Source organism: Calidris pugnax, unplaced genomic scaffold (genome assembly GCF_001431845.1).
Source record: "Calidris pugnax isolate Ruff unplaced genomic scaffold, ASM143184v1 scaffold39, whole genome shotgun sequence".
Classification (NCBI taxonomy): Eukaryota; Metazoa; Chordata; class Aves; order Charadriiformes; family Scolopacidae; genus Calidris; species Calidris pugnax.
The window spans coordinates 8,906,902-8,929,868 of NW_015090828.1; the positions used below are offsets into that span (position 1 = coordinate 8,906,902).

The window sequence follows — 22,967 nt, forward strand, 5'->3', positions numbered from 1 at the left end:
TTAACAGGAACAAGGAGTGCAAGCATATTTTTTTTTTTAATTTTTTTTTTTCTTATAGAGAAGCCTGCAGGAAGAAGACAAGCCATTCATGTTTAACTTTCCAGGCAATTTGGATTCATCTGCTTTGATTATTTAACTATTTACTGTTTCGTGTATTTGCAGTTTTCCTCTCCTCTTACAGATAAAGGATTCAATTTTCTTTTAAGTGGTGGTGAAATTGGAAGAGATTTTGTTCTGTTTTAGCACAGCGGGGTGTCGGAGCACTCAAGGGGACTGAGAACAACAAGATCAATTAAGATGCTAACGGGGAGGGCAAGCTGTGAGGGCCAGGAAGGGGGAGAAGGGCTAGAAAGAGGGACAAAGTCCAGGCTTGGAGGACATCAGAAATGTCCAGCTGGGAGTCTCCCTCCTTCTCCAACCTCCATGAGCTGCTGATGACCTGTCATTTCATATTCCCACTAGCTTCCTGCAGACTCCTTCCTGCTTTCCTAAAATTCCTCTCCCCATCCCTGAGTCCACCCTCTGCACCACCCAGCTTGCCCTGGACATTTGTCTGGCAGTCCCCCATCACCACGTCCCTGGGGTTCATCCTCTCCAGAAAAGGCTTTCCAATACATTTTCTATTCACTCCAAGCAGAAAGAAAGGATGGAGGCTGACCTGGGAGTCCTCTTCTCCCAGTGTTTGACCATCCTGTGCTCACCATACCCATGTGGGAAGGCAGAGGAGGTGCAAGCTACTCCTGACCCACGTGCAGTAGGTGACTCCCTTCAAAGCAGGACATAAACTCAAGCCCCTGAGCAAAATTTAGAAGGTCAGTCAACTGGAAAGGGTCGAGAAGCCCTGTCTTATCCCCATCACAGCATGGTCACCCATGCCCTGTAAGACATTGGGCTGCTCAACTCTCCAGTCCTAATGCTGGGGCAGCACCCCAGGAGCCACAGACGAGGCAGGGGATGGTTCATCTCCCACTTGATTCCTTGCAGAAATCAGGAGCATGCTCATCCCTGGAAGCCTTTTCATCCATCTGTTGATTTGTGAGCTATCTCCCCATCCCACTCCCTGCTCCAACTGGCCACATTCCTTGCTCCGTACAACCTCCCCAAAACCTGGAGTGATACAAGCTCTCCCTCGAGACTGGTCCACACTGTCACTATCACTACATGGAAGAGAAACCCAGCTGGAGGTGAGCCCCTTGGCACACAGCACCTCACCCACCAGCAGTTCAAAGCTACAGCCAGCTCCTCTCAGGTCTACAACTACCACCTTTTATCCCAGACTATTCCTGCCCCCTGCATTCACTTCTTCTCCAAGAAAAAGAAGGGGAAAGAAAAGCTTTGGAGATCATCAAGAAACAAAAGACAGCAGCAGCTGCACAGACATAAGGGGGTACCTTGGCCAAAGGGATGGAGAGATGCTGGGTGGGTTGGGAGATGAAGGCTGCACAGGCAACCAGAAGAAACCCCCCCAGGTTTGCAAAGCCCCATCCCACCCACGTTGGCCACGTGCACTTGGAGGAGGACAAACCTAGAGATATGCAACGCTCCAAAGCAACCCAAAGCCACTGTGGGACCACCACAAAGCTCTGGGACAGGGTGCAGAAGCCCACAGACCACAGCATCCCCGTGCCCCTGCCAACCTCACCCCAGCCACAGGCTGCCAGCTGACTGAGGAAGCGATTTGCATTTTAAATAGGTGCTTATTGATGTCTGCAACTCGCCTTCCCAGGGTGGGAAAACTTCATTATTACTTTCTTGTTGAGTGGCGTTTACAGCTGGCTGGAAAGAAGGGGGAAGAAAATCAGGCCGGGATCGATTTTCCCATCCCCGATGTGAGGCCAAAGAGAGATCGAAGAAGCAGAAGAAAACTGACAGCTGGGTGGTAAAGGAGAGAAACTTTGCCAACCAAATTAAAGGTTGCCTTAATGAGGAGAGTAATGGAAGGTTAATTAGCTCATTTACTTCATTAGACTCTTACTAACAAGGCTTCTCCCAAGGAAGCGCGGTAGCAGAGGGGGGAAGACAAGAATCCAGGCGAATGGATGTGTTGTGGACCATGACCAGGGAGGGGACAGCCCGTGGAGAAAGGGACTATTCTCCACGATTCCCAGGAGAAAGGGACTATTCAGAATCTATATATGTGAATCAGAATATATATATAAATTATGTATACACACACCCATATATATAAGAACAGACAGGCTAATGCATTTGCAAAAAAAGACAGAAGCTCTTTCTCCCGCCCCCTCCCTAAAATAATCTGAAAATTATAATCTGAAACTCAGAAAAGAAAGGGAAAGCATCATTTTTTCTGTCTTACACATCCAGGTTACCCAGCCCCAAGGGAACACGGTGCTTATTTTACCTGCCTTGCTGCATACCACCAGCTACAGAAAATCATTCCCACCCTGAGGTCCATGTCCGTTACTTGAATCGGGCACCGTAGCTCCAGCCCGAGGTCTGAGGGCTTCTGGTGATGCTCAGCCTATTCCTGAGGGTCTGCAAAAAATAACTCTGGATAAGCAAGCCAGCAGGCTTGCCCAAAAATGTGAGGGGGGGGGAAGGACCGTTTCAAAGCATCTTAGCATCCCCTTCAGACCAATTGGGGTAGAAACTCAGCACCACCCCAGAGCAGAGATATTTCTGGGCAAGGAGGACACCAAAGCAAGGCAAAGAGCGTAACCTCATAGGGATGTGAGGAGGATAAGGTTCCAGAGAGACGGCAGTCACGAACTTAGCAAGGATTTGGGACAAACCTCTTACACAACCATCCCGGGGAGGCATCTGTGTTATTTTTAAAGCGCTGCTGGTCTGAAAGAGGTGCCTGAATGGGCAGCTGTCTCATCTGACGTGGCTTGAGTAAGGAAGAGCCAGCAGGAGAGCGTTAGGAACCACAGGGATTAATGCCTCTGCTGTGAAAGGCTTTTCCAGGAGGTTGAAGACGGGCAGGTGGGTAAGGCACTCCCTGCAAACCCCTTCCACATCTCCCCTTCTTCAGCCTAGCCCTTCGCCAGGGAGCGTGGGCTGGGAGGGGGCTACAGGACAGCCTCCCCACCTCGCTCCTGGCTGATGGAGCCCACAGCGACCAACCCCAGCCCGGGCAGCCAAGCCAAACCGGGGCAAATAAAGCAGAAAAGAGGGTTCATGGAGCTAGGATTACTTTCCACACTTCCCCGGAGACCCATTTTCCTCCACATCCTCCAAGGCAAATCAAATGCATTGTTGTGTTAAAAAGAAGTTCCTCGCGGTTTGTTTGGGCTTTAATGATTTTGGTTATCAGAGCTTTTCAGGAGGACTTTGCCGTGCGGGTCTGAGGTATATGAGGAGCTTAAGGAGACCTCCCGCCCCTTAATTCTCACCTCCTGCTGGGTCGGCTGAGGCCCCTTCCCTATTCTTGAAGGTCTGGCAGATACATCCACCAAGGGAGAGCCAGGCACGTGCCCGGCTGGTGCGGGTCCCTGGCTTTGGGGAAGGTGGCACCACGCTGAGCCCAGCTGATGGCAGCTGCTGTCAGAGCAGCAGCGTCCAAAGGCAGGTTGGGAGGGGGACTCAGACCCTGCAGCTTCACAAGGTGGCAGGTCCCAGGCACCCCACAGGCTCAGCGTGACAGGCGTGAACACACACTCACACCTTCCTTCCCCTTCCCAGCCGAGCACCCTCCACCGCACACCCCAGGGGCACGGCTGGTGCCAGAGCCCCAGCACATCACCAAAAGGGTGGTGTGCTCCTCCTCCCCCCCTGCTCCTCCTCCTCTCCCTCTTGCAGAAAGCTCACTGGAAGCTAGGCTGGGTCCTGATGACCCCAAAAGCAAGACCGTATTTTCATAGCTTCTTTTACCCCCAAAAGTTTCTCAGCTGAAAGCTTCATCTAATGTGGATTCCTCTCCCCCTCCATAAGTCACAGAAGAGCTCCTCATGGGGCATTTCCAGCCCCACCACAGCTGATGGGATGGGAGCAGTTTCTCAGCTGAAAGCTTCACCTAATGCGGATTCCTCTCCCCCTCCATAAGTCACAGAAGAGCTCCTCATGGGGCATTTCCAGCCCCACCACAGCTGATGGGATGGGAGCCCAAGGGCCACTTTCAAACCCTCTTTCCCTGGGAAAGGAATAAGAGGAGACCTGAGATACTAGATGTGACATCTGGCCAGCATCAGTCCTCTTCACGGCCACCAGGAATGGCACCCTGAGACTTTTCTTTCTGCTCCTGTTTCAGCTGACGTGCTCCATGAGAAGGCACAGGGCTTCTGTGTCTTTCCCCCCCCTCAATCCCTGCTCCTACACAATTGCTCTTCTTCTGCAGAGGGGATTTGCCCTGGGAATGTCACCATTCCTGCCAGACCTCGCTTCCTGCAAGGCTTGTGCAGTGCCCTTTTATCTGTCCCTCTTTCATCTACCTATTAATTTGTCCCTCTCCTCAATAGATTTATCCTCCATCTCCTCTGAGACCTGTGGATGCCTTTCTAGTCCAACTACTCATCCTTTTCTCCAGCTACTGGGCTACTCAGCTGGGAGAGGCGGGGCTGGAGATACCTTCCTCTCTCCTCCTTCTCCTCTCAACCCAGGAGAAAACCAGTTGTTGGGACCTGCTTTGGAAGATCTTTGCTAATCCCATTGCAGGCACTGATTGTGGTTATAGCAGAATGGCTGTTCATCCACCCTAACACTGTCCTTCCTATCGCTGAGTCCTCTGTCCTGTGCTGGAGCCAGCACCTTTGCTCACCTCATCTCTCCAGGGCATGGTCTTCAGCCCCCTCCCCGTTATTAGGAAAGCCAGCACCCACCAAAACCCACCAGCTGCCCAGGCAGGACTTGCCGGGGGGTTGTCAGAGCCCCAGTTAATTTAGGGTGCACTGTATGTTCTTGGTGCCTCTCGCTCCTGGAAGGCATGAAGTTATACTGGCTGCCTGCTTGCTCAAGAAGTGTGAAATTCTTTCTCTGACCTTTTCTGTTATGTTATTAAAAGGCTTCATGGCCAGTTGTTTCAGAAAAAAAAAATAATATTTCAATATCTGTTGGTAGCTGGGGCAGAACTTGCCCATATCTTCAGGCTGAGCTCTGGTCACCTCCCTGCTTCACCCCAGCCTTGCAGAAGGAACGTGCTGCTGTGCGGGAACCCCGAGGGTCTCCAGCCCAACTCTTCCCTGCACAGCAGGGCTCAGAGCAGGGGAAAAGAGGAATTTGGATGGTGAGAGGCTACTAAAAACCATGGAGCCCTAGGCAGCCTCCTCACCCCTCTCCTTGGACGTTGGGTTGCAACACACGCCTGACTCCAAACTGCAATGATGGACGTTACGGGGCAATCTGGAAGCTCTGGAGAGGCTACTAAAAATGGTGGAGCCCTAGACAGCCTGCTCACCCCTCTGCTTGGACGTTGGGTTGCAACACACGCCTGACTCCAAACTGCAATGATGGACGTTACGGGGCAATCTGGAAGCTCTGTCTTGAGTAAGGAACCCTTCTCACTGGTCACTGTAAAAGTAGACACACAAGCAATCTCTGCTCTGAGGGGCTTATCACATGGGTAAAGAGCCCAGAGGAAGGAGAGAAGGCTGCCTTGGGGCATATCACAGGCTCCCTGCACACCACAGGAGCCTCTCCTGTGAAGCTTGGACTATCCAGATGTTCTCCTGCGAGCAGATGACTACCCGAATCTATATGATAAATGCTTTTCACGGGGAGCATTAGAAGGACAGATGGATGGACAGGGAGATGGAGGGAAGGCAAAACAGCGAACAAAGAGCAGACAAACCAAATGTTAGATGGGGGACAAGGCTGTGCTGGGCCAGGGGAGTAACTGAGATTTGGCCAGGAAGGGGCAGGGGTGTGTATTCAAGCCCACGGGTCTCTGGGCAAAGGGAAAAAGGCAGAGAAGGGAGAGCAGGGAGCGGGTCCGTGTCCCTGCCAGCTGCCTGCACTTTGGGTTGTTTTACAGTTGATTTATACGTGTAACAGGCAATGTTTCTCCGCTGTCACTGACATTAGGAGCTGAAATGCTGCGGAGACGAATGGCCATTTGTCACCGCGAATGAAGTCTGCTTGCTCTTTTGGTTTTTTTCCTCCCCTTTCTGTTTTCAGCTGGCCAAGCAGAAGGCAGCGGGGAAAGGGAGGCAGTGAGGATTGTCCTTGCTCGGCAGGACAGGGTCACTGCTCTTCCTGGGTCATGAAGGAAACCCCCTTCCCTGCTGTCCAACCCGCTCTAGGAGAACCTGCTTTGGCAGGGAGTTTGGATGAGATGGTCTCTGAAGGTCCCTTCCAACCCCTGCCATCCTGTGATTGTGTGATTGCCCTCACCTACACCCACCTCAGCTCTGTAGAGAGAGACCTGATAGTCTTGGTGGACAAGTTGACCATGTGTCCTTGTGGCCAAGAAGGAAAAATGGTCTCTGGGGGCGCATTAAAAGAGCATGGCCAGTAAGTTGAGGGAGGTCATCCTGCCCCTCTGCTCTGCCCTGGTGAGGCCCCATCTGGAGCACTGGGTCCAGTTCTGGGCCCCCCAGTTCCAGAAGGACAGGGAACTGCTGGAGAGGGGACAGCAGAGGCTGCAAAGATGATCGAGGGAATGGAGCACCTCTCTTATGAGGAAATGCTGAGAGACCTGGGTCTGTTAGGCCTGGAGAAGAGAAGACTGAGAGGGGATCTCATCAATGCTTATAAATATCTAAAGGGTGAGCGACAAGAAGATGGGGTCAGGCTCTTCTCAGTGGTGCCTGGTGACAGGACAAGGGGCAACAGACACAAGCTGGTATACAAGAAGTTCCATCTCAACATGAGGAAAAACTTCTTTACTCTGGGAGTGACAGAGCCCTGGAACAGGCAGCCCAGAGACGTTATGGAGTCTCCTTCCCTGGAGATATTAAAAATTCACCTAGATGCATTCCTGTGCAACCTGCTCCAGCTGAACCTGCTTTGGCAGGGGGATTGGACTAGATGGTCTCTAGAGATTCTTTCCAACCCCTACCATTCTGTGATTCTGTGGTGAAAAGCCTCCACGTGGTGAAAAGCCTCCACCATCCTTTGGCGACTGCTCATCTGACCCACATGCTCCCCTGGTCCTCCCAATCTCATAAACCTCCTGATCTGCCTGTAGTATCCTGGAAATCCAGCATCTCTCCAAACACCCAGCCCTGCACCTTCCCTTGGAAACACAACCCTAATGGGTGGTGGCATCCTTACCGGGGGACAGAGCCACATAAGGATGCTTCACATCTGGCTGAAAGACCTGCACTTATTTGCACAAAGGGGCATTTTGTACCCGTGAGCATGGGGAGCCAACAGAAGTCCCTTTTCACAAGGATATCATCCAGTGGCCACCAAAGAAGTGTCACTCCATGGTGCTGGCTGGGCTTTCTTTAAAAATCCATCCCTAAGCCCTATGGGTGAATGGGGAAAGGAAGGGATAAAAAAGGAAAAGGAAGAATTTATGAGCAAGGAAAGCAGAGTTTTTGTCTGTGGGACAGTTGGAGAGGCACGATGCAGACGGGCAGTGCCATGGAAGGGAGCAGAGGGCTACATCTCGAGGGCGAGTGGCAGCAGCAGGAGGAGCTGGTACTTTATGAGGGCTGTTAAAAGTTTGGGATCAGCTGGGAGGGCAGTCTGGATTTCAGCGCTAATTGCATCCATTCTGATTTATCACAGAAGATTCAACTCCTGGCATTTTTTTTTGCGTTCGCTCCGAAACGCTGGCATAGCTGGAAGTTGGGGAAAGAGGAGAGGCAGTAACAATCTCATTGTTTAGTGTCTGATGGCCTGACTAGCTAAACATCTGCTTGAAATATTAATAACTGTCAGATGGGAACAGCTCAGGGGCTCTATACAGTTTCACACCATCTGTTTGTAGAGTAAACACACTTACACACAGGCGCGTACACCCAACTCTTTTGTCAGGGCTTTTATTCTCTGGATGAGAAAGCCTGTGTGGATGGGCTACCAGGGGCTGCATCCCGGGACAGCAGGGGCAAGGTTGGGGCCAGGAGGACAGCAAATTCATCTATGACCAACAATAGCAGTGGTAAGACAACCAAAGCCTAGCGGGGAGGTTTGGATGCTCCCCCTTTGATATTTTTCATCTCAGAGGAGGCTTGCTTCATATTTAGGTTGTTTTTCAGCACAGGGTTTTGTTCTGGTTCTTGCTGTGCCCCACTCTCACAGCAACATCAACTGACATCACCCTCACACCCCAGAAAATACATCTTCTCACCAGGGATTTTGGGTGCTTCCACCAACCCAGGTGGGAGGGAGGAGCCCTACAGAAACACCCCACTATCATCACCCCCTTCGTCTCCCGTATCACCATTCTGCCACCAGCAATTTAATACTACGCTCTGCTAAACACAGCCATTCCCCTGTTTTTCCATCCTTCACCCTCTTATTGGCTCAACTGACCTTGATTTCGTTGAGGAAGATGATGCCTCCAAATGAGGCAGTGAGAAAACCCAGATTGAAAGATAAACATTGGGTGTTCACTCTCACTGGATAAGCAATCAAGTTCATTAGGCACCTGAGCATCTTTTCCCATAAGAATTAAAATAGGAGAGAGCCAATAAATACGTGATGGGACACAAGCCATCTCCACAACTGAAATACTTGGTGGATCCCATGCAGCGAGGAGGAAGGAGAAACAAGACCATGACCATTGGGATCAGTATGTGCAGGAGAAGCTTCTGTTTTCAGACAAGACCTTTCAGTGCAGGAGTCTCCTTGAGCTTCTGCTCCGGTGGGAACCACATACACATTTCTCAGAGACCAGGAAAGGTCAAAGAATCTGCTCCAAAAGTCCATGGGATGGCTACACCCCACCACCAGCCTCTCCCACTGCTCCCTTACCAGGCTCCCCATCCCATCTCTCGGTGATGGGCACTTCAGAGCCAAGGATTTGGCAAAGACAGGCAGGACGTTCTTACTCACGTGGACCTGGAGGACCGTGGTGCCCACAGTGGCATTCTCAAAGAGGCTGACGTTGTACAGGGCCTTGCTGAAGATGGGGCGGTTGTCATTCTCGTTGATGAGGCTGATCTTCACGCGTGCAAAGCCAACGTGGTCTGGGATACTCTCATTTGCAAAGAGCTGGGCAGAGAGGGGAAGCAAAGGGGAGGGTTGGAGACACTGTTTGCGAAGCTTGGGAGAGTTATCTACCCTTAATGAAGTTATCTACTCTTCCTTAATGAAGAAAACAACTCTCTCCTAAGCTCTCCTAAGCTCCCTCATCAGAGGAGCCCGTTCAGTGCTAACCACCAAAGCATGGATGCTCAAAACACAGAAAAAAAAACCATTCCCCTTTCCCTGAGAGCTGCTCAGCTCTGGGTCACCTCACCCTTGGGTGCACCAAACGCCCCACACACCAATCTACCCTTAATGAAGTTATCTACTCTTCCTTAATGAAGAAAACAACTCTCTCCTAAGCTCTCCTAAGCTCCCTCATCAGAGGAGCCCGTTCAGTGCTAACCACCAAAGCATGGATGCTCAAAACACAGAAAAAAAACCATTCCCCTTTCCCTGGGAGCTGCTCAGCTTTGAGTCACCTCGCCCTTGGGTGCACCAAACGCCCCACACACCACCTTCCCTGAGAAGCCCCAGTCTCTGCCTGGCAAACTGGGGAACCTGTCACCCCACCACAGCCTGGAACGGGAGTAGGAAGGTTTTTTTGCTCATCTTTCTCCACCAGCGTACGAAAGCCCCTCTGGCAGGATTAACAGTGCCAGCGTGGTACGAACCTGCTTTTGCCTTCCTGGAGAATTTACAGCTCAGGCAGAGCAGAGGACAAAGCTGGAGCAGGAGGCTGGGGAGAGCTTTGGTGCCTGATAGGTGCACTTAAAACAAAGTTTTATGCTCTATAAAGCTTTTACAGCCTTGTGACACAGCAAAAGGGAATACACTCCGCTTAAGCTCTTACAGCTGAGCCTTTGGATGCTGGAAAGAGAAGGAAGGCTCAGAGCAAACCTCTTCCCCACCTCCTTCTTTTCTTTATTATTGTTTTATATTTTTTTGGTCTTATTGCAATGTTTTGGAGATATATCGTGTGGATTAGAGAGATTAATGGTCACTGGCTAATGGCCACTTTTAAAAAATAGGGATGTCCCATGGAGCACAAGGGTTGTTGGCTTATTTCTCCTGTCCCCACGGCGCCCGTACCGAAAATTCGTAGTGAGGGATGGTCTCAAAGTCCAGCGGCACCGCCACGCGGACACGGATGTCTGCCTTCCCCTGGATGGAGGTCGGCGAGATGATGAAGTGGTTGGAGTTGTTGCCCACCAGGTAAACCTCGAAAACGCTGTTGGGTCCCTGGGAAGGGAGAGAGGGAAGATTAACAGTGACAAAGAAGGAAGGACCTGGGGTCGGCCGTAGGGGGAGTGCAGGAAAGAACCACCCACCCGACTGCAAAGCCTGTGCTCTGGGCACCAACCTGCCAGCACCAGCAGCTCAGGCACAACCCTTTGCCTTCAGACATGTAAAAATGCAATTACCGGAGCCACAGGGGAGCTTTTCTCTGCTTGGGTTTGTTTAACCGAGTCACAGGGTTCAGCACCAACCTTAAGCACTCTTTTGTTGTATTTTATTACACTTACCCGGGTGTGTACAATGCATACGATTCCTATAAATCTTCTTTTCGTGTGCACCCGTTTTACACAAAAATCCATGTGCCCGTGAAAGGAATGAATCCCTGGGGCAAAACCTGCAGAGCTCACGGCTGGAGGGAAAATCCCTTCTTCCCTTCCCAAACCCACGCACCGCACAGGGTACCACACGCTGGGCTTCCATCACCTCTTGCTGGGGGGGGGGCCACAGCACGGGTGCCTCTCCCAAACAAAGGGCTCTTCCCAGTAAGACAGCTCACGCCAGGAACTGGAAAACTCCTCCTCTCCCAAGACCTGGCCAGCAAAGCAGCAGGACCACCGACACACCAGCAGCAGCAGCATCGCAGGAGCCTTGCTCCAGGCACGGATGCCCCTTTGCAAAGCACGGTCCAGCAGAGCACATGAAAAGCAAGTTCAGAAGCTGCCAGAGCCGAATTTCCAATTTTCCCCGAATGACCTCCCTCCTATCAGAAAAAGGGACCAATTAAATGCACGAAGGGGCACTAATAGCAAAATCTGGCTAAGCGTGACCGCTGAGAGCCGGCAACACGAGCAGAATCCCTGCTTGCCCTCCTCCTTCCCGCACCCCCTGGCAGCACGGGGAGCTGGGGGCAAGCTGAGCATCTCTGGCAGAGCCACGAGCCCTGAGGGCACCCATGGAGCTACACAAGCAAACCCTGAGAGCCCCCACCACCCCAGGAGCCCAGTAACGTCCAGCTGGTGGACAACAGACAGTGGGAACAAAAGGGGACCTGTCTTGAGGCAGACTCAGCTCCTTCCAAAAGCTGTTTTGTAGGAAACTGGGATGTGCCAACCCTGCCACGAGTGAGGGATGTTTCCCAACACAGCCTGGGAGGGAGGGAGCAGAGGATCACGGGGAACAGCAGGAGGAAGCATCACGGCCCAAGCTGTTATTTCCTACCCTATCCTTAAGATGACATTTCATAGCAAACGAGCGTTTTCCACCAGCCACGAAAAGCCATTTCATTGAGGAATTCCTGCCCAGCTCTGCTGCTGAGCCCTCGGTGTCTGTCCCAGGGCCCGATGCCCTGCCCGCAGTAGACAAAAGCACCTTTCGTGGCAGCGAGATGCCAGGGATTTTCATAGAAGCTGGAGAGGAGCGAGTTTGTTGGCGGCACGAGATAAAAGTTGCAACATCAAAAGAAACCCAAGTATTTGTGGGAAGAGAGCTGGGTGGATTAATTCCCCTCCAGCTGGGGAAGGAGATCAGCCTCCAGATACCCACCATCCCTAATTAGCAGCCCCTCAAGTCCCTCAGCCTCCCCATGTGAGGTCTGGAGAAGGGGAATACGTCTCCCTCTCGGGAGAGCTGCCGCGAGTTGCCGTTTATATATTTATTCAGCTATTTATTATTTTTTTGTTTCTGCCCCCATGCTGCTTTCCTTGCTCCTAGTTCCCAGAGCCCGCGAGCCCCCTGCGGATGGCTGAAAGCAAATCTGAATATTCAAATTGTTATCAGCTGCCCAGCAGAAGGGGCTGGCTCAGCCCGGCTCACAGCTAGTATCCCCCCGCTCCGGAGGAAGCCACAGGAAGCTGCTTACATTTCCCTCACCCCTTCCTACCTGCTCCTGCCACCCAGAGCAAACACCAGAGCTGAAACATATGCGCAAAGAAGAAAAACAAGCTCCATCTCCCCGGGCTCCCAAAAGTCCTGGTGTGCAGTGGTGGGATCACGGATGAGCCGGCTCTGGCAGCATCATCTCCACGGTGCTGAGGATGGGGATGGGATGCACGGGCATGTTGCTGGTGCATGACCTGCTTTACCTGCTCCTTTCACCCCTTACCCACCAGCTCCTCTATTTCTTGAGGTTTTTTCCAACACTCAAAACCACCTGGCTCCCTTTTAATTATTTTTTTTTTATTTAGAGGCAAAAAATTAGTGAGCATCCTGCCAAATCACAGCAACCCTCCCATACTGAACCTGTCTGCACGCACCCTACATCCGAAACGGATTGAGCTATAAAGAAACAGGCTGCAGAGGGAAAGTTTGCTGTTGCACAAAGCCAGGAAGGGGCCACGTGTTTCCCAGCTCCTCTCATCTCCTGCCAGCCCACGGACACAGCCCTCGCCGTGGCTCCAGGCTGCTGCCCGCTGCCTCCTTCCTGGCAATCAAACCTCCTCCCAGCCGTAGCCAGCGTCTCAACCGATGGAAATTTCATGTCAGATCAGCTAAAAGACAATCCTAGCTGTAGTTGGGCTTAATTATTACTTTGTTCTTCGTGTGTGTATTCCTTAGAGCGTGTAATGGGATCTGCATCGCATCCCTGATGCCAAAACACGGGCATCAACCTCATGCTGGTACCCAACTTCCAAAAAAAGCCACTCCTGATTGATCTCCCCCAAACGCTTCATATCTGAACGATTCGTGACAGACCTGTTTGCCAGCCCCACGTGCCCAATATCCATCCCTCCAGCCCCTTCCTCGTGGCAGTGCACATGGGACCACTTCAGAAATTATTCGACCTTCCAGCAGTCAAAGCAGGTATTTAGCATCCCTTACCAACAGCTACACAAAAACTCAATGTTAAAAAAAAAACACCACAAAACAAATAAACAAGCCCAAACCCCTAGACAATCAAACAACCCTTCCTCAACCCTACCAACTCCCTAAAATAATCGAGGTGCATAGCTAGGTTGGTGGCTTGTAATCCCTTTTGGCACAAAGAGAGCTACATTTGGGACAAGCAGCCTGGGGTCCTCAAGTTTTCTTCTCTTTGTGCTGACTCAGTAACAGGGCTCCCTTCGGTTCCCTCTATCCTAAGCTCAGCTGCAGTTTTCTTTTCCAAAATGGAGAATCCTGCCTTTCTCCAGCACAAAATCCAGCGTAACGCCAGCTTTCCTCCCAGCCACTTTTCTAGGCACGGGCTATTGCCTACAAAAAAGGCTGAGGAGGGTTTAATATCCCTCATTCTGGCAAGTTTGCAAAGAAAAGAAAGTGCAAAGAATTCAGGAACGGCGGAGGAAGAAGGGGAAGAAAAAGGGGGTTGTTTTGTTCTGGTTTTTTTTGAGAAAAAAAGCAATTAGTGCCTCTTTGTACAGCTTGGATACTTTATGCCTGGTTCTAGCTAGTCAGAGACAAATAGTGCTTAATCCTTCCTTTGAAAACACGAGGCATAAGGAGGGTTATTCTCTCCACCCACTTCAAGGCATTTAACTCGAGTGCTCTGAACAGTCCCTCCGGAGCTGCCTGACTCTCTTCTGCTGCCCAGCCAGCCACCTCTGGCTCCCAGCACCCTTGGGTGACCCAGCACCCAAAGCACAACACCTTCGACGAGCCATTTGAGAGCTCACCAGGCACAGGCACTTGTCCCCTGCATCCCTAAGGACCTCACTAGGGTCACGGGGGATGCAGGATGCCTGGAGCACAATGCTGCCCCGCCTTAACGATCCTCCTCCCCACTCCAGCACCCATTTTCTCCCATCTTTCTGTCCATCCTAAGTGTCAGTCCTCCTCCTGGAGGAGTTTTCTCCTTCCCCGCTCTCCCCAGGTTATCTGCTGAATTCCACACACGCCTGCACAGACGGGATCAATCCGAGGCTGCCTCGCCTTCAGCTTATCTCTGCTCCAAATGATTGATTTTCCCTCTTTAAGGGTAATTTGCTGGTGAATTCCATGTATTGCAAAAACCCCTGTGAAATCTAATTCAGCCCGACTGGCAGCTGGCACTTTTGGGAGAGAATACTCGAGCGCCGTCAATTCCCCTTTACAGTTCCTTGCTGTGTAGATCATATTTATAGTGTGCGTGTCTGTCATATGCATATATATGCTACGAGTGATTCATATATTGCACCTGCACATGCATGGGCACATGCCATATCCCTATGTGAGTCTTCGATGTAGCTTTAAGCAACAGATACCATCTATTCCCATGGCTTGGATTTTCTTCTTTTTTTTTAAAAAAAAAAAATTCCCCATTTATCTTCCTCAATATGCTTATTTTGGAGAATTGTTTCGAAACTATTTCAAAATGTCAGCCCATCATACTTGTGCTTTAGACAGCCTCTGCCCTTTTCTTCCTCTTCAGTCAACTGTGTCAAGGAAAATCAAGTGAAATCGGCAGCAGAAGAGCCAGTTTCTCTGGCGTGCCCCTGGAAAATACGCTCTCATTTCTCTTAATACACCACTGTGGATCTTGCAGCCACAGGAACCTCAAAGGGGGGATGTGCTGAAGGTTGCCCTGCTCCTTTTTCTGCATAGCCAGACCCTTGCCCTCCTCCTAAAATACACCATCAAGCCAGCAGGCTCTATAATACCGGCGTATCCAGGAGAGACATCCATGACCCTCATCTCATCCAGCCTTGGAGCAGACCAGCCTGAGCTACCCACCCCCACAAATTAAAGCAAGCTTATTCCACAGCTGGGGGCTCTTGCTCTCAATCCTGGAAACAAACCTCGCTGCAAAAGTGGCTAATTCAAGGCTTTAATCTTCTGTCTCACGCATGGGATTTATTCGTCCCTGCTGATCTATCACAACACGAGCCAGAGGAGAATCCAACCCCAGCCTGGGAGCGTGTAGGAATACACACACCGGTCTTCTGCGGTGTCCAGCTCTGGTGTCTCAACCTAAATACCCAGAAGCTTTCACAGATTTTCATAACAAGCTCTCGAACGGCTTTGGAAAGGTATTCAAGTGGTTTGCTGCCTCTTTGGCAGAGAGAGAAACTCAGCCACACAGAGGTTAATGCTTTTTTTTTTCCTTGGTTCACAGAAAGCTGGCTCCAAAACCCCATCACCTATTTCTCCTGCGCTCGAGTGTTTTTGGTAAGGCGTAGAGGAGGTGAAAATCAAAACCAGCACAGCCATTTGTACACCTCTTGGCTGCACCTCAAACCCACATCTGGGGTCACCTCAGCTCAATCCGGGGGTATCCTCCTTGAGATGCTCCCCGTCCCACCTCGCACTCCTGGCCAGCTTCTCTTCCAGCCAAGCTGGGACCACATTTGAGGGACAGCAGCTGGGACTCTGCAAGAGACTTGGAGAAACGGGTGTCTCCTTGGAGGCACCCTGCTTAGGTACCTTGTCTGAGACATTAATGCCAGCCTAGCTCCGGAAAGGCACTTAAACACAGAGGTAAAAATCACGCGGACGCTTTCAAGCACGGTCTTGTGTGCAACATAAATACATTTTTAAGTGCTTTGCTGAATCGGTTAATCTGACTCCTTCAAAAAAGCAATCATTTAAGTTGGTGCGAAACGCACCAGAAGAAAGAAAGACCAAAAAAACCCCACCATTTCAAAAGGCCGCGTGGGCCTGGTTACAAAACACCTTCGTGTTTAATGGCCTGGGCAGCCCACGCAGCGTGTTCCGAGGGCCAGACCTGCCCAACACCCCTTTCTCCAGCTCTACAAAGACACAACCAGGGTGTGAGGGCAGGCAGGTTCCCCAAAGCTACCCAGCCCCATGGGACCCCTGCGTGGGGCAAGGTTCAGGCCTGGGCTGCTCCATCACAAGCGTGAGGGTTGAAGGAACAGCGTCAAAATTTGCCCGAGGGGCCAGGAGAAGGCTGATGGTTTGGCTCGAGAAAGAAACCAAGCTGCCAAGGGGCTCTCCTAGGACTTAACGACATGGCTTGGGAGGCAGGAGACAAAACAAGAACACCACGATCTTCCCCAAGACTTTGATTTCACGTGTCCTTATCCATCTGCTCTCATTTATTTATTTAGCTGCTCTCCCTGGAGATGTGTATAATTCTCATCTTGTTTTCCTTTGCCCCTTACACAAATGAATTGTGTCATCTCCAGCGTGAAGGCCACGTTGGCGAAATAGCTTCTGTCAGCCACGTCCTCAGTCACATCCCTGCCTGAAGACCTCTGTCCTCACTGTCCCATCCCTCCACCCCTGCACCCACAGAGAGCTGAGAGAGCCCAGCTCAAATCCAGGTGGTCTGTTAAAAACCTCGCAACTCTCACGAGGTACTTCAACATCCAAAATCACCATCAGGAATCACCATCTTCCCCTTTCTGTAAGTTTTTTTAACTGAAAGTTTGAGTGTCTCAGGACTTCTATAAATACACTGCCTGGAAAACAGAGCTGGAAAAATGCTGGCTGCAGATGCAGTCCCACTTCTCTCTCATATACATCTTTTTCACCACCTGGGTAGCCTCCCCAATTTTTTTCCCCCCAAAAAGTGCTACCTTGACAGTTAATCCAGTTGCCGGCATCCACAAGGGGAATTAAGAATGATCCACTGCAGAATAATGCAGGAAAAAAAACCTCCATTGCTTATAATTTTTATCCCTCCAGATATTCCAAGACATCAGCTCTCCTGTGCTTCTTATCAGCGAAAATAATGCTACAGTCAAAGTAATTCATACTAATATGATGGTCTCCAAAGACGTGTACAGTAAAACTCCCTCAGACTTCCTTAGCAGAGGAGGTCCTCTCTCAGCAGTTTTAAAATCCTCAGCCGATTCTTTTGGGGAAATCTCAGGAAGTTAAAGAAATACACCAAAAAGAATGAGTCTATTTTTTGCTGGCGCGATCGGGAGGGCAAAGCTATTTTTTATTCTCCCATTTTAAAATTAGCAAGGCTGAAAAGTGAATTCTTGAATGGGAGTCACTCCAGTAAAACGAGCTTTTAACCAGAAATAATGACAGATCCTTCATCCTTCTGGCACAAACAGAAGTGTTACAATGCCCTTCAAGAACGGATCTGCTGACATCTCTCAGAAAGCGCGACAGCGGCTCTATTCAGAAACTATCCTAAGCATCTGTCATATCCATATCTTCTTTATTAGCAATTGACATTTTCAAGAAAAAACAGTCTCTTTATCTGCTTAATAGCTCATCTGCACCTCCTCAGGCTGAACTCATAACTCTCAGATGGTGACATCATGTCACAAGTAGATTATTAGTTCTGTGTCATAATCACTTCATGTGAAAAAAAAAAAAATGGGGTTTCTGGGAGGCTTTCTGAGACATGGTGAACTCCACCCAGGACCGAGGGAAGGCAAATCCATCATTTCAGCCAGGAAACGCAGCTTAGAAGATGCACATTTTTAATCGACCCACGGGGATTTTGGGGTCGAGGAGAGATGTTCTGTTTCGTATTCCCCGGTGTCATCACATCGTTTACCCTGAAGCATCAGGAAAACATCCTCACGATGCCATTTATTCTGACAAACCCTCTTCCCTCATCTCTCGCTCGGCTTCAAGAGGCATAAGGATGGCAGAGCCTTTCTCAGGGATTTTGGAAAGTTCACCATGAGGTGTCAGCACTTGTTTGAAGCAGAGCCCAGGCAGTGTGGCGGGGTTGGAGGGCACCGGCACACAGAAGCAGCCAAACGTGAACTGCACAAGTCAAATAATCAGGGTAATTGAAGGCTGCGAGCCCAGGGCTGGAAAACATGCTGCAATCCCTTCGTGGCATGGACTGGCACGTAATAAATAGGAGCTCTGTTAACACGAGGGAGGAACAAGCCTCCAATACTCCCGGCTCGTTTGCAGCCATGAGCTGGTGTCCCAGTCCCTCCACGCTTCCTCCAACCCCACACCAGTGGGTATCTCTTGCCTCCTCCCCTGACAGCAGCAGTACACATCCCTGCCGGGGCAGAGAAAGGAGGGTGTAGAGAGGTGGGGGTTGGTCTCTTCTCTCAGGGGGAAAAATGTTGACACGGAAAGGGTTATGAAGCCTTGAAATGGGCTGCCCAGGGAAGGGGTTGAGGCACCATCCCTGGAGGTATTCAAAAGACGGGTTGACATAGTGCTGAGAGACGCGGTTTAGTGATGGTTTTTATCAGAGTGAGGTTGATGGTTGGACTAGATGATCTTGAAGGTCCCTTCCAACCCAGACAATTCTATGATTCTATGAACTCCTTTCTTTCTCCTCCCTGACAGGTCCCCTGGGAGCCCAGCAGAAAAATCTTCTCCTTTTTTTAAGACAGACCAGCCGAGGACTGCCTGACAAGAGCCCTGGGAAGTGAGCAAGAATCAGCATCCTGCACAATCCTATTTTCTGGCTCTCAGTGGCCATGCAATCCCCACTGCACTGAAGCACATGCCGTGTCTGTGCTCTGGGGACCGAGCAAGGTCAGCAGGAAGAGCTGAAAAAATGGCCATTTATCAGGACATAACCATGCAACTCATCAGAGGTTAATCAACGACTTATCCTTCCCCACATGCCTCAGAAACACACCAGTGCTACCCTACGAGGGATGGGCAGAAGTGCCTGCAGCAAGAGATACCTCACCTCGTCTTTGTCCTGCACCTGGATGAAGAGGGGAAGGGCAAAGCCCACCTGGGCCAGCTCTGGGATGGCCACGCTGTACTCCGAGCTGTTGAACTCGGGCGCGTTGTCGTTGATGTCAATGACCAGGATGTTGAAGGTGGTGGTGACAGTGGCGTTGGAGGGCGTGCGGTCATCGTTCAGCTCTGTTGCCTGCAAGGAGAGAAAACAGGGCAGCCTTTATTTTTAAAAAAATAAATGTAAAAGGCTGCGTACCATGATTGGAGGCTCTCGCTGCTTTTGCTTACTCCACTTTGCCAAGGAAGGATGCTCATTCGGTTCTGCTGTCGCCCCTTAATCTTGAGCACCTTTCCACGTCCCCAACCCATTAACACACTCAGATGTTGACCCAGCTCCTCAACCACGCTTCAGACCCACAGCCCTCTTGCAAACCTGCTGCCTTCCCAGAACTTTAATGTGTCCCTTGTGGTGGCCGTGGCCAAGTTCTCACTTGGCCCTATCATGCAACAGGTTGTCAGGACTCAAAATCATGCTAGGGGATGAGTAGGAGATTTCTCTGCCACAAGCATTTAAACCCCCAAAATCGTGGGGGACAGTCCTCAAAATAAGGGAAGCCACGATGGAGCAAAACACATCCCTATTTTCTCCTCTGCCATCTCCTGAGGTGGGACCAGGAGCAGGGAGCCAACCCCCATAGTACTACTCAAGGGGCAGAAAAATAGAGCAACAGAGGAAAAGATGATTTAGACCTTAAAATAGGTTTGGCAACATGTGTCTAAATACAGAGCTGAATCATGCCTCCATGTCACACCTCTGCCTCCAGAAGGACTTGAATTTCGCTTTCCCAAAAGGAACAAGTGTAGATTTTCTTGCTGGAGAAGCAAGATTTGTGAAGGAAGCCTTTTCAAGGCGGAGTCCCTCCTCTCGTCCTTTGGATAATCTTGCTTTTCCGTGGGCACAGAAAAGCAACGCTGAGCTGCGACCCGCGCAGCTCATTGCTATTCACTGCTTCTGCACACAGCAGCAGAACAGGCTGATCCCAACAAGGAGCATCCCAGCTGTATTTTCACTGCCTGCTCCAGGATGAGAGCAGCAGAGAACATTTTTGGGTCCTGGGTTCGTGGGTCGCGGAGAGTTGGCATTTGCGGGAGGACGCCAAGTTTTGGGGGTAGAGAAAAATAAAAACCCATCAGACCAACAGAACGTAGTCGGAACTCCATTATCATGCCGGGGGGGAAAACGGGCAAGTTTTCAGGTTTACAAACCTTTCCAAGATTAAATGGATATTTTTATCCCTATTAAAAACGGACAATCCTCCCTCTCTTGATTTCTACTGAATTTTAACTATAAAAGCCCCAAACCAGATACCAGGGATGGGTGCAGATCTCTTCCCTGTGCATAAAGCCCCACAGTTTGACCTGTGACTGGGACCACAGGGGGTAATTTCTTGTCCCTTTTCTCCCACCCCCCATAATTTCTTGTCCCTTTGCTCCCACCCCCCGACAAAGCACTGCGTTGGCCAGAACCAGAAGGTGATGCCGCTGCCCTCCCAAATCAATGACCCTTCCTACGGCGCTGATTTTTTCCCCACCCCAGCCCAGCAGAATCTATACTTCTAAATGTGTTTCCAACCAGCTGCCCAGCTTGGTATTGATTTTAATTACAGGGCCGCGAGTGGAGCCAGGGAGCCGCTCTCAGGTGGGGCTGGTGGGGCTGGAAGGTCACGCTCTGGTGCCTTTTCTTGACGAGACAACTTTCAGCATCACTCCCTGACCATGCCTACCCGCGCCGGACAGATGTAGATGATGCCCTGTTACACTCCTGCCTGCTGACGTGACAAAATGTTCCTCTTTTTCCGGGGTTTTGGTGAGGAAAGGTGGGAAATAGGCACAAGTGGAGGCAACTCAGGTGCTTGAATGTAGGTGTCTCATGCTATTTGCAATCCCAGGGCTGCCAGCAGATACATCCATGGGGAGATCTAGTTGGAGGCCAGACAGGGCACCAAAAATGAGCTTATACATCCGTATAGAGGCAAGCACACTTTGGACCACCATGTGCTAAACATGCCTACAGGAGAGCTGGAGAGGGACTCTTGATCAGGAAGTGTAGGGACAGGACAAGGGGTAATGGTTTTAAATTGGAAGAGGGGAGATTTAGAAGAGATCTCAGGAAGAAATTCTTTGCTCTGAGGGTGGTGAGACACTAGAACAGATTGCCCAGAGAAGCTGTGGCTGCCCCATCCCTGGAGGGGTTCAAGGCCAGGCTGGATGGGGCTTTGAGCAACCTGGTCTAGTGGGAGGTGTCCCTGCCCAGGGCAGGGGGGTTGGAAATCAATGATCTTTAAGGTCCCTTCCAACTCTAACCATTCTACGATTCTATGATCTGGCTGGGGAATAGCAGATCACACCTCTGGATGCCCACAGAAACATGTCCCAGGTTTGTGCCCCCACCTGGAAGGAGTTGTCCCCAAGCAGGGTGCCCTCCCCACCCATCCCGCTCGGCTTGCGTGCCTCTGTGATGGAGGAGCTCTCACCTTCACAGTGAGGATGAATCCAGCGCTATAGAAGGGGTTTTCCCGGTCCAGCAGCCCATTCAAGGTCAAGGCTCCACTGATGTAGTCCAGGGCGAAGATGCTGTTGGTGTTCCCTGAGGAAAACAACAGGCAGGGTGAGCACACGCTGCTGGTACCGCTGATGCCAAATGGGGCAGGGGGGAAGCAGGAGGACACGAGCCTCTTCCCCTGCCAGCCTCCACGCACGGCGCTTGGAAGAGAGGTCTCTAAAGGTCCTCCTCTCCTCTCACCCACCCCATCTCAAGGCTCAAAGCGCTGCTTTCCTTCCAACAGCTGGTAAAAGGCTTGAAGGCTGCAGGCAGGTGAAGAATTTCAAAGAGTTTTGGTTATTAAAACATGCAACGGCACCACTGAAACCAGGGCCCAATGCGGGTGGTGCCCTCCCAGGGCACCATGTCCCTGGGGTGGGACATGCTCTTAAAACACAACAGTTATGGGACATCAGTCTCGGGGTCAATCAGAGGAAGGCCAATTAACAAGTAATTCCTCCCATAACAAGCAGTAGTTTAAGAGTGGGGCCTCTTGCCAGAGGATGCTGAGGGTGAGGGAAGCCCACAAGTATTCGAGGAGAGACTGGGGAGGTTCATCAAAGAAAAAATCTATCAAATAACAGAGAAACCACATACAGCTGAGGATTTTTCTTAGCTGGACACATTTGGTGCCAGGGAGAGCATGAGGGTAAGTACCACAGGCACTTGCCCTGCTTTTGTGCTCTTGCTGCCTCGTTTTCCTCTAGTTGAGCCAAATTTGGCATCTGTGCTGGGTCTTATGTGCAAGCAACCAGCGAGGGTGCCGTGGATGGTGTCTCCACCGAGCATCCTATCCTCAGCTTGACTCCTCTGGAATTAGACACCCAGAAGGGCTTAAGACAACACTTGAGTCTCACAGCCAGCAGATGCTAAGAAGACGAATGTCCTGCACTGGGAATGCCCTTGTGACAGTCCCAGGTGCTCTCTCTGTCAGCCAGACAAAGGAAAGCAGTTGGTATGTGGAGCTTGGGACACCTGACGCCGACCCAACACAATACCAGAGGAGGCTGCTGAATTAGTGATGACCAAAGAGGCTCTGCCCGGGCATATGGCCACTTGCACCACTGCCCCTCATCAGCTCACAGTGTGCAGAAAACCTTAATCTGTCTCCAAACAGGAGCCAGGAAGCCCTGCAGGTACATTATATTCATCCCAGTCAAAAATGAAAAAAAATAAAACAACCCAACTTACTTTTCAATATATCTCAGCGTGAATGAAACACGCACAACATTTGTCATTTTCCTGGAAGGGAGCTGCAAGACAGATCTGCTGCAGCAGAAGGTTGTTTTCCATCACTCAGCATCCACCTGATGCCTTTCTGATCCCCCCTTTAACCACGGTGGCACCTTTACCTGGATGACCAAAGCCTCCACGTCCAACCCTCCAGGGAGCACCCCTGGCCTTCATGAGCCGCTGGCTGCCAGCACCTCCTCTCTCTCCCAGAGCCTTAAGTGCCATAACACCTTTCTTCCCCATTACCAAGCCCTTATATCTTCCTCTCAGACCAAATTCCTCCCATTTCTGACCTTGGTCCTCCCTTCTCTCTGTCCGAAATGGCCCATTGACTGCTAGCCAGCTTAATGAACTGATG

At 50.8% G+C, this 22,967-nt stretch overlaps 1 protein-coding gene across 1 annotated transcript in view; it reads right to left on the reverse strand.

Annotated features, from left to right (window-relative positions):
- The window catches only part of CDH23 (cadherin-related 23), a 143,843-nt gene that overhangs the window by 97,386 nt on the left and 23,490 nt on the right, over positions 1 to 22,967 (reverse strand). Inside the window, exons 4-7 of the mRNA XM_014940541.1 lie at positions 21,309 to 21,421; positions 18,779 to 18,967; positions 10,126 to 10,275; positions 8,902 to 9,060 (exon numbers count right to left, since the gene is read on the reverse strand). Of these exons, the coding sequence (XP_014796027.1) occupies positions 8,902 to 9,060; positions 10,126 to 10,275; positions 18,779 to 18,967; positions 21,309 to 21,421 (611 nt within the window). The remainder of the gene's footprint in view (positions 1 to 8,901; positions 9,061 to 10,125; positions 10,276 to 18,778; positions 18,968 to 21,308; positions 21,422 to 22,967) is intronic.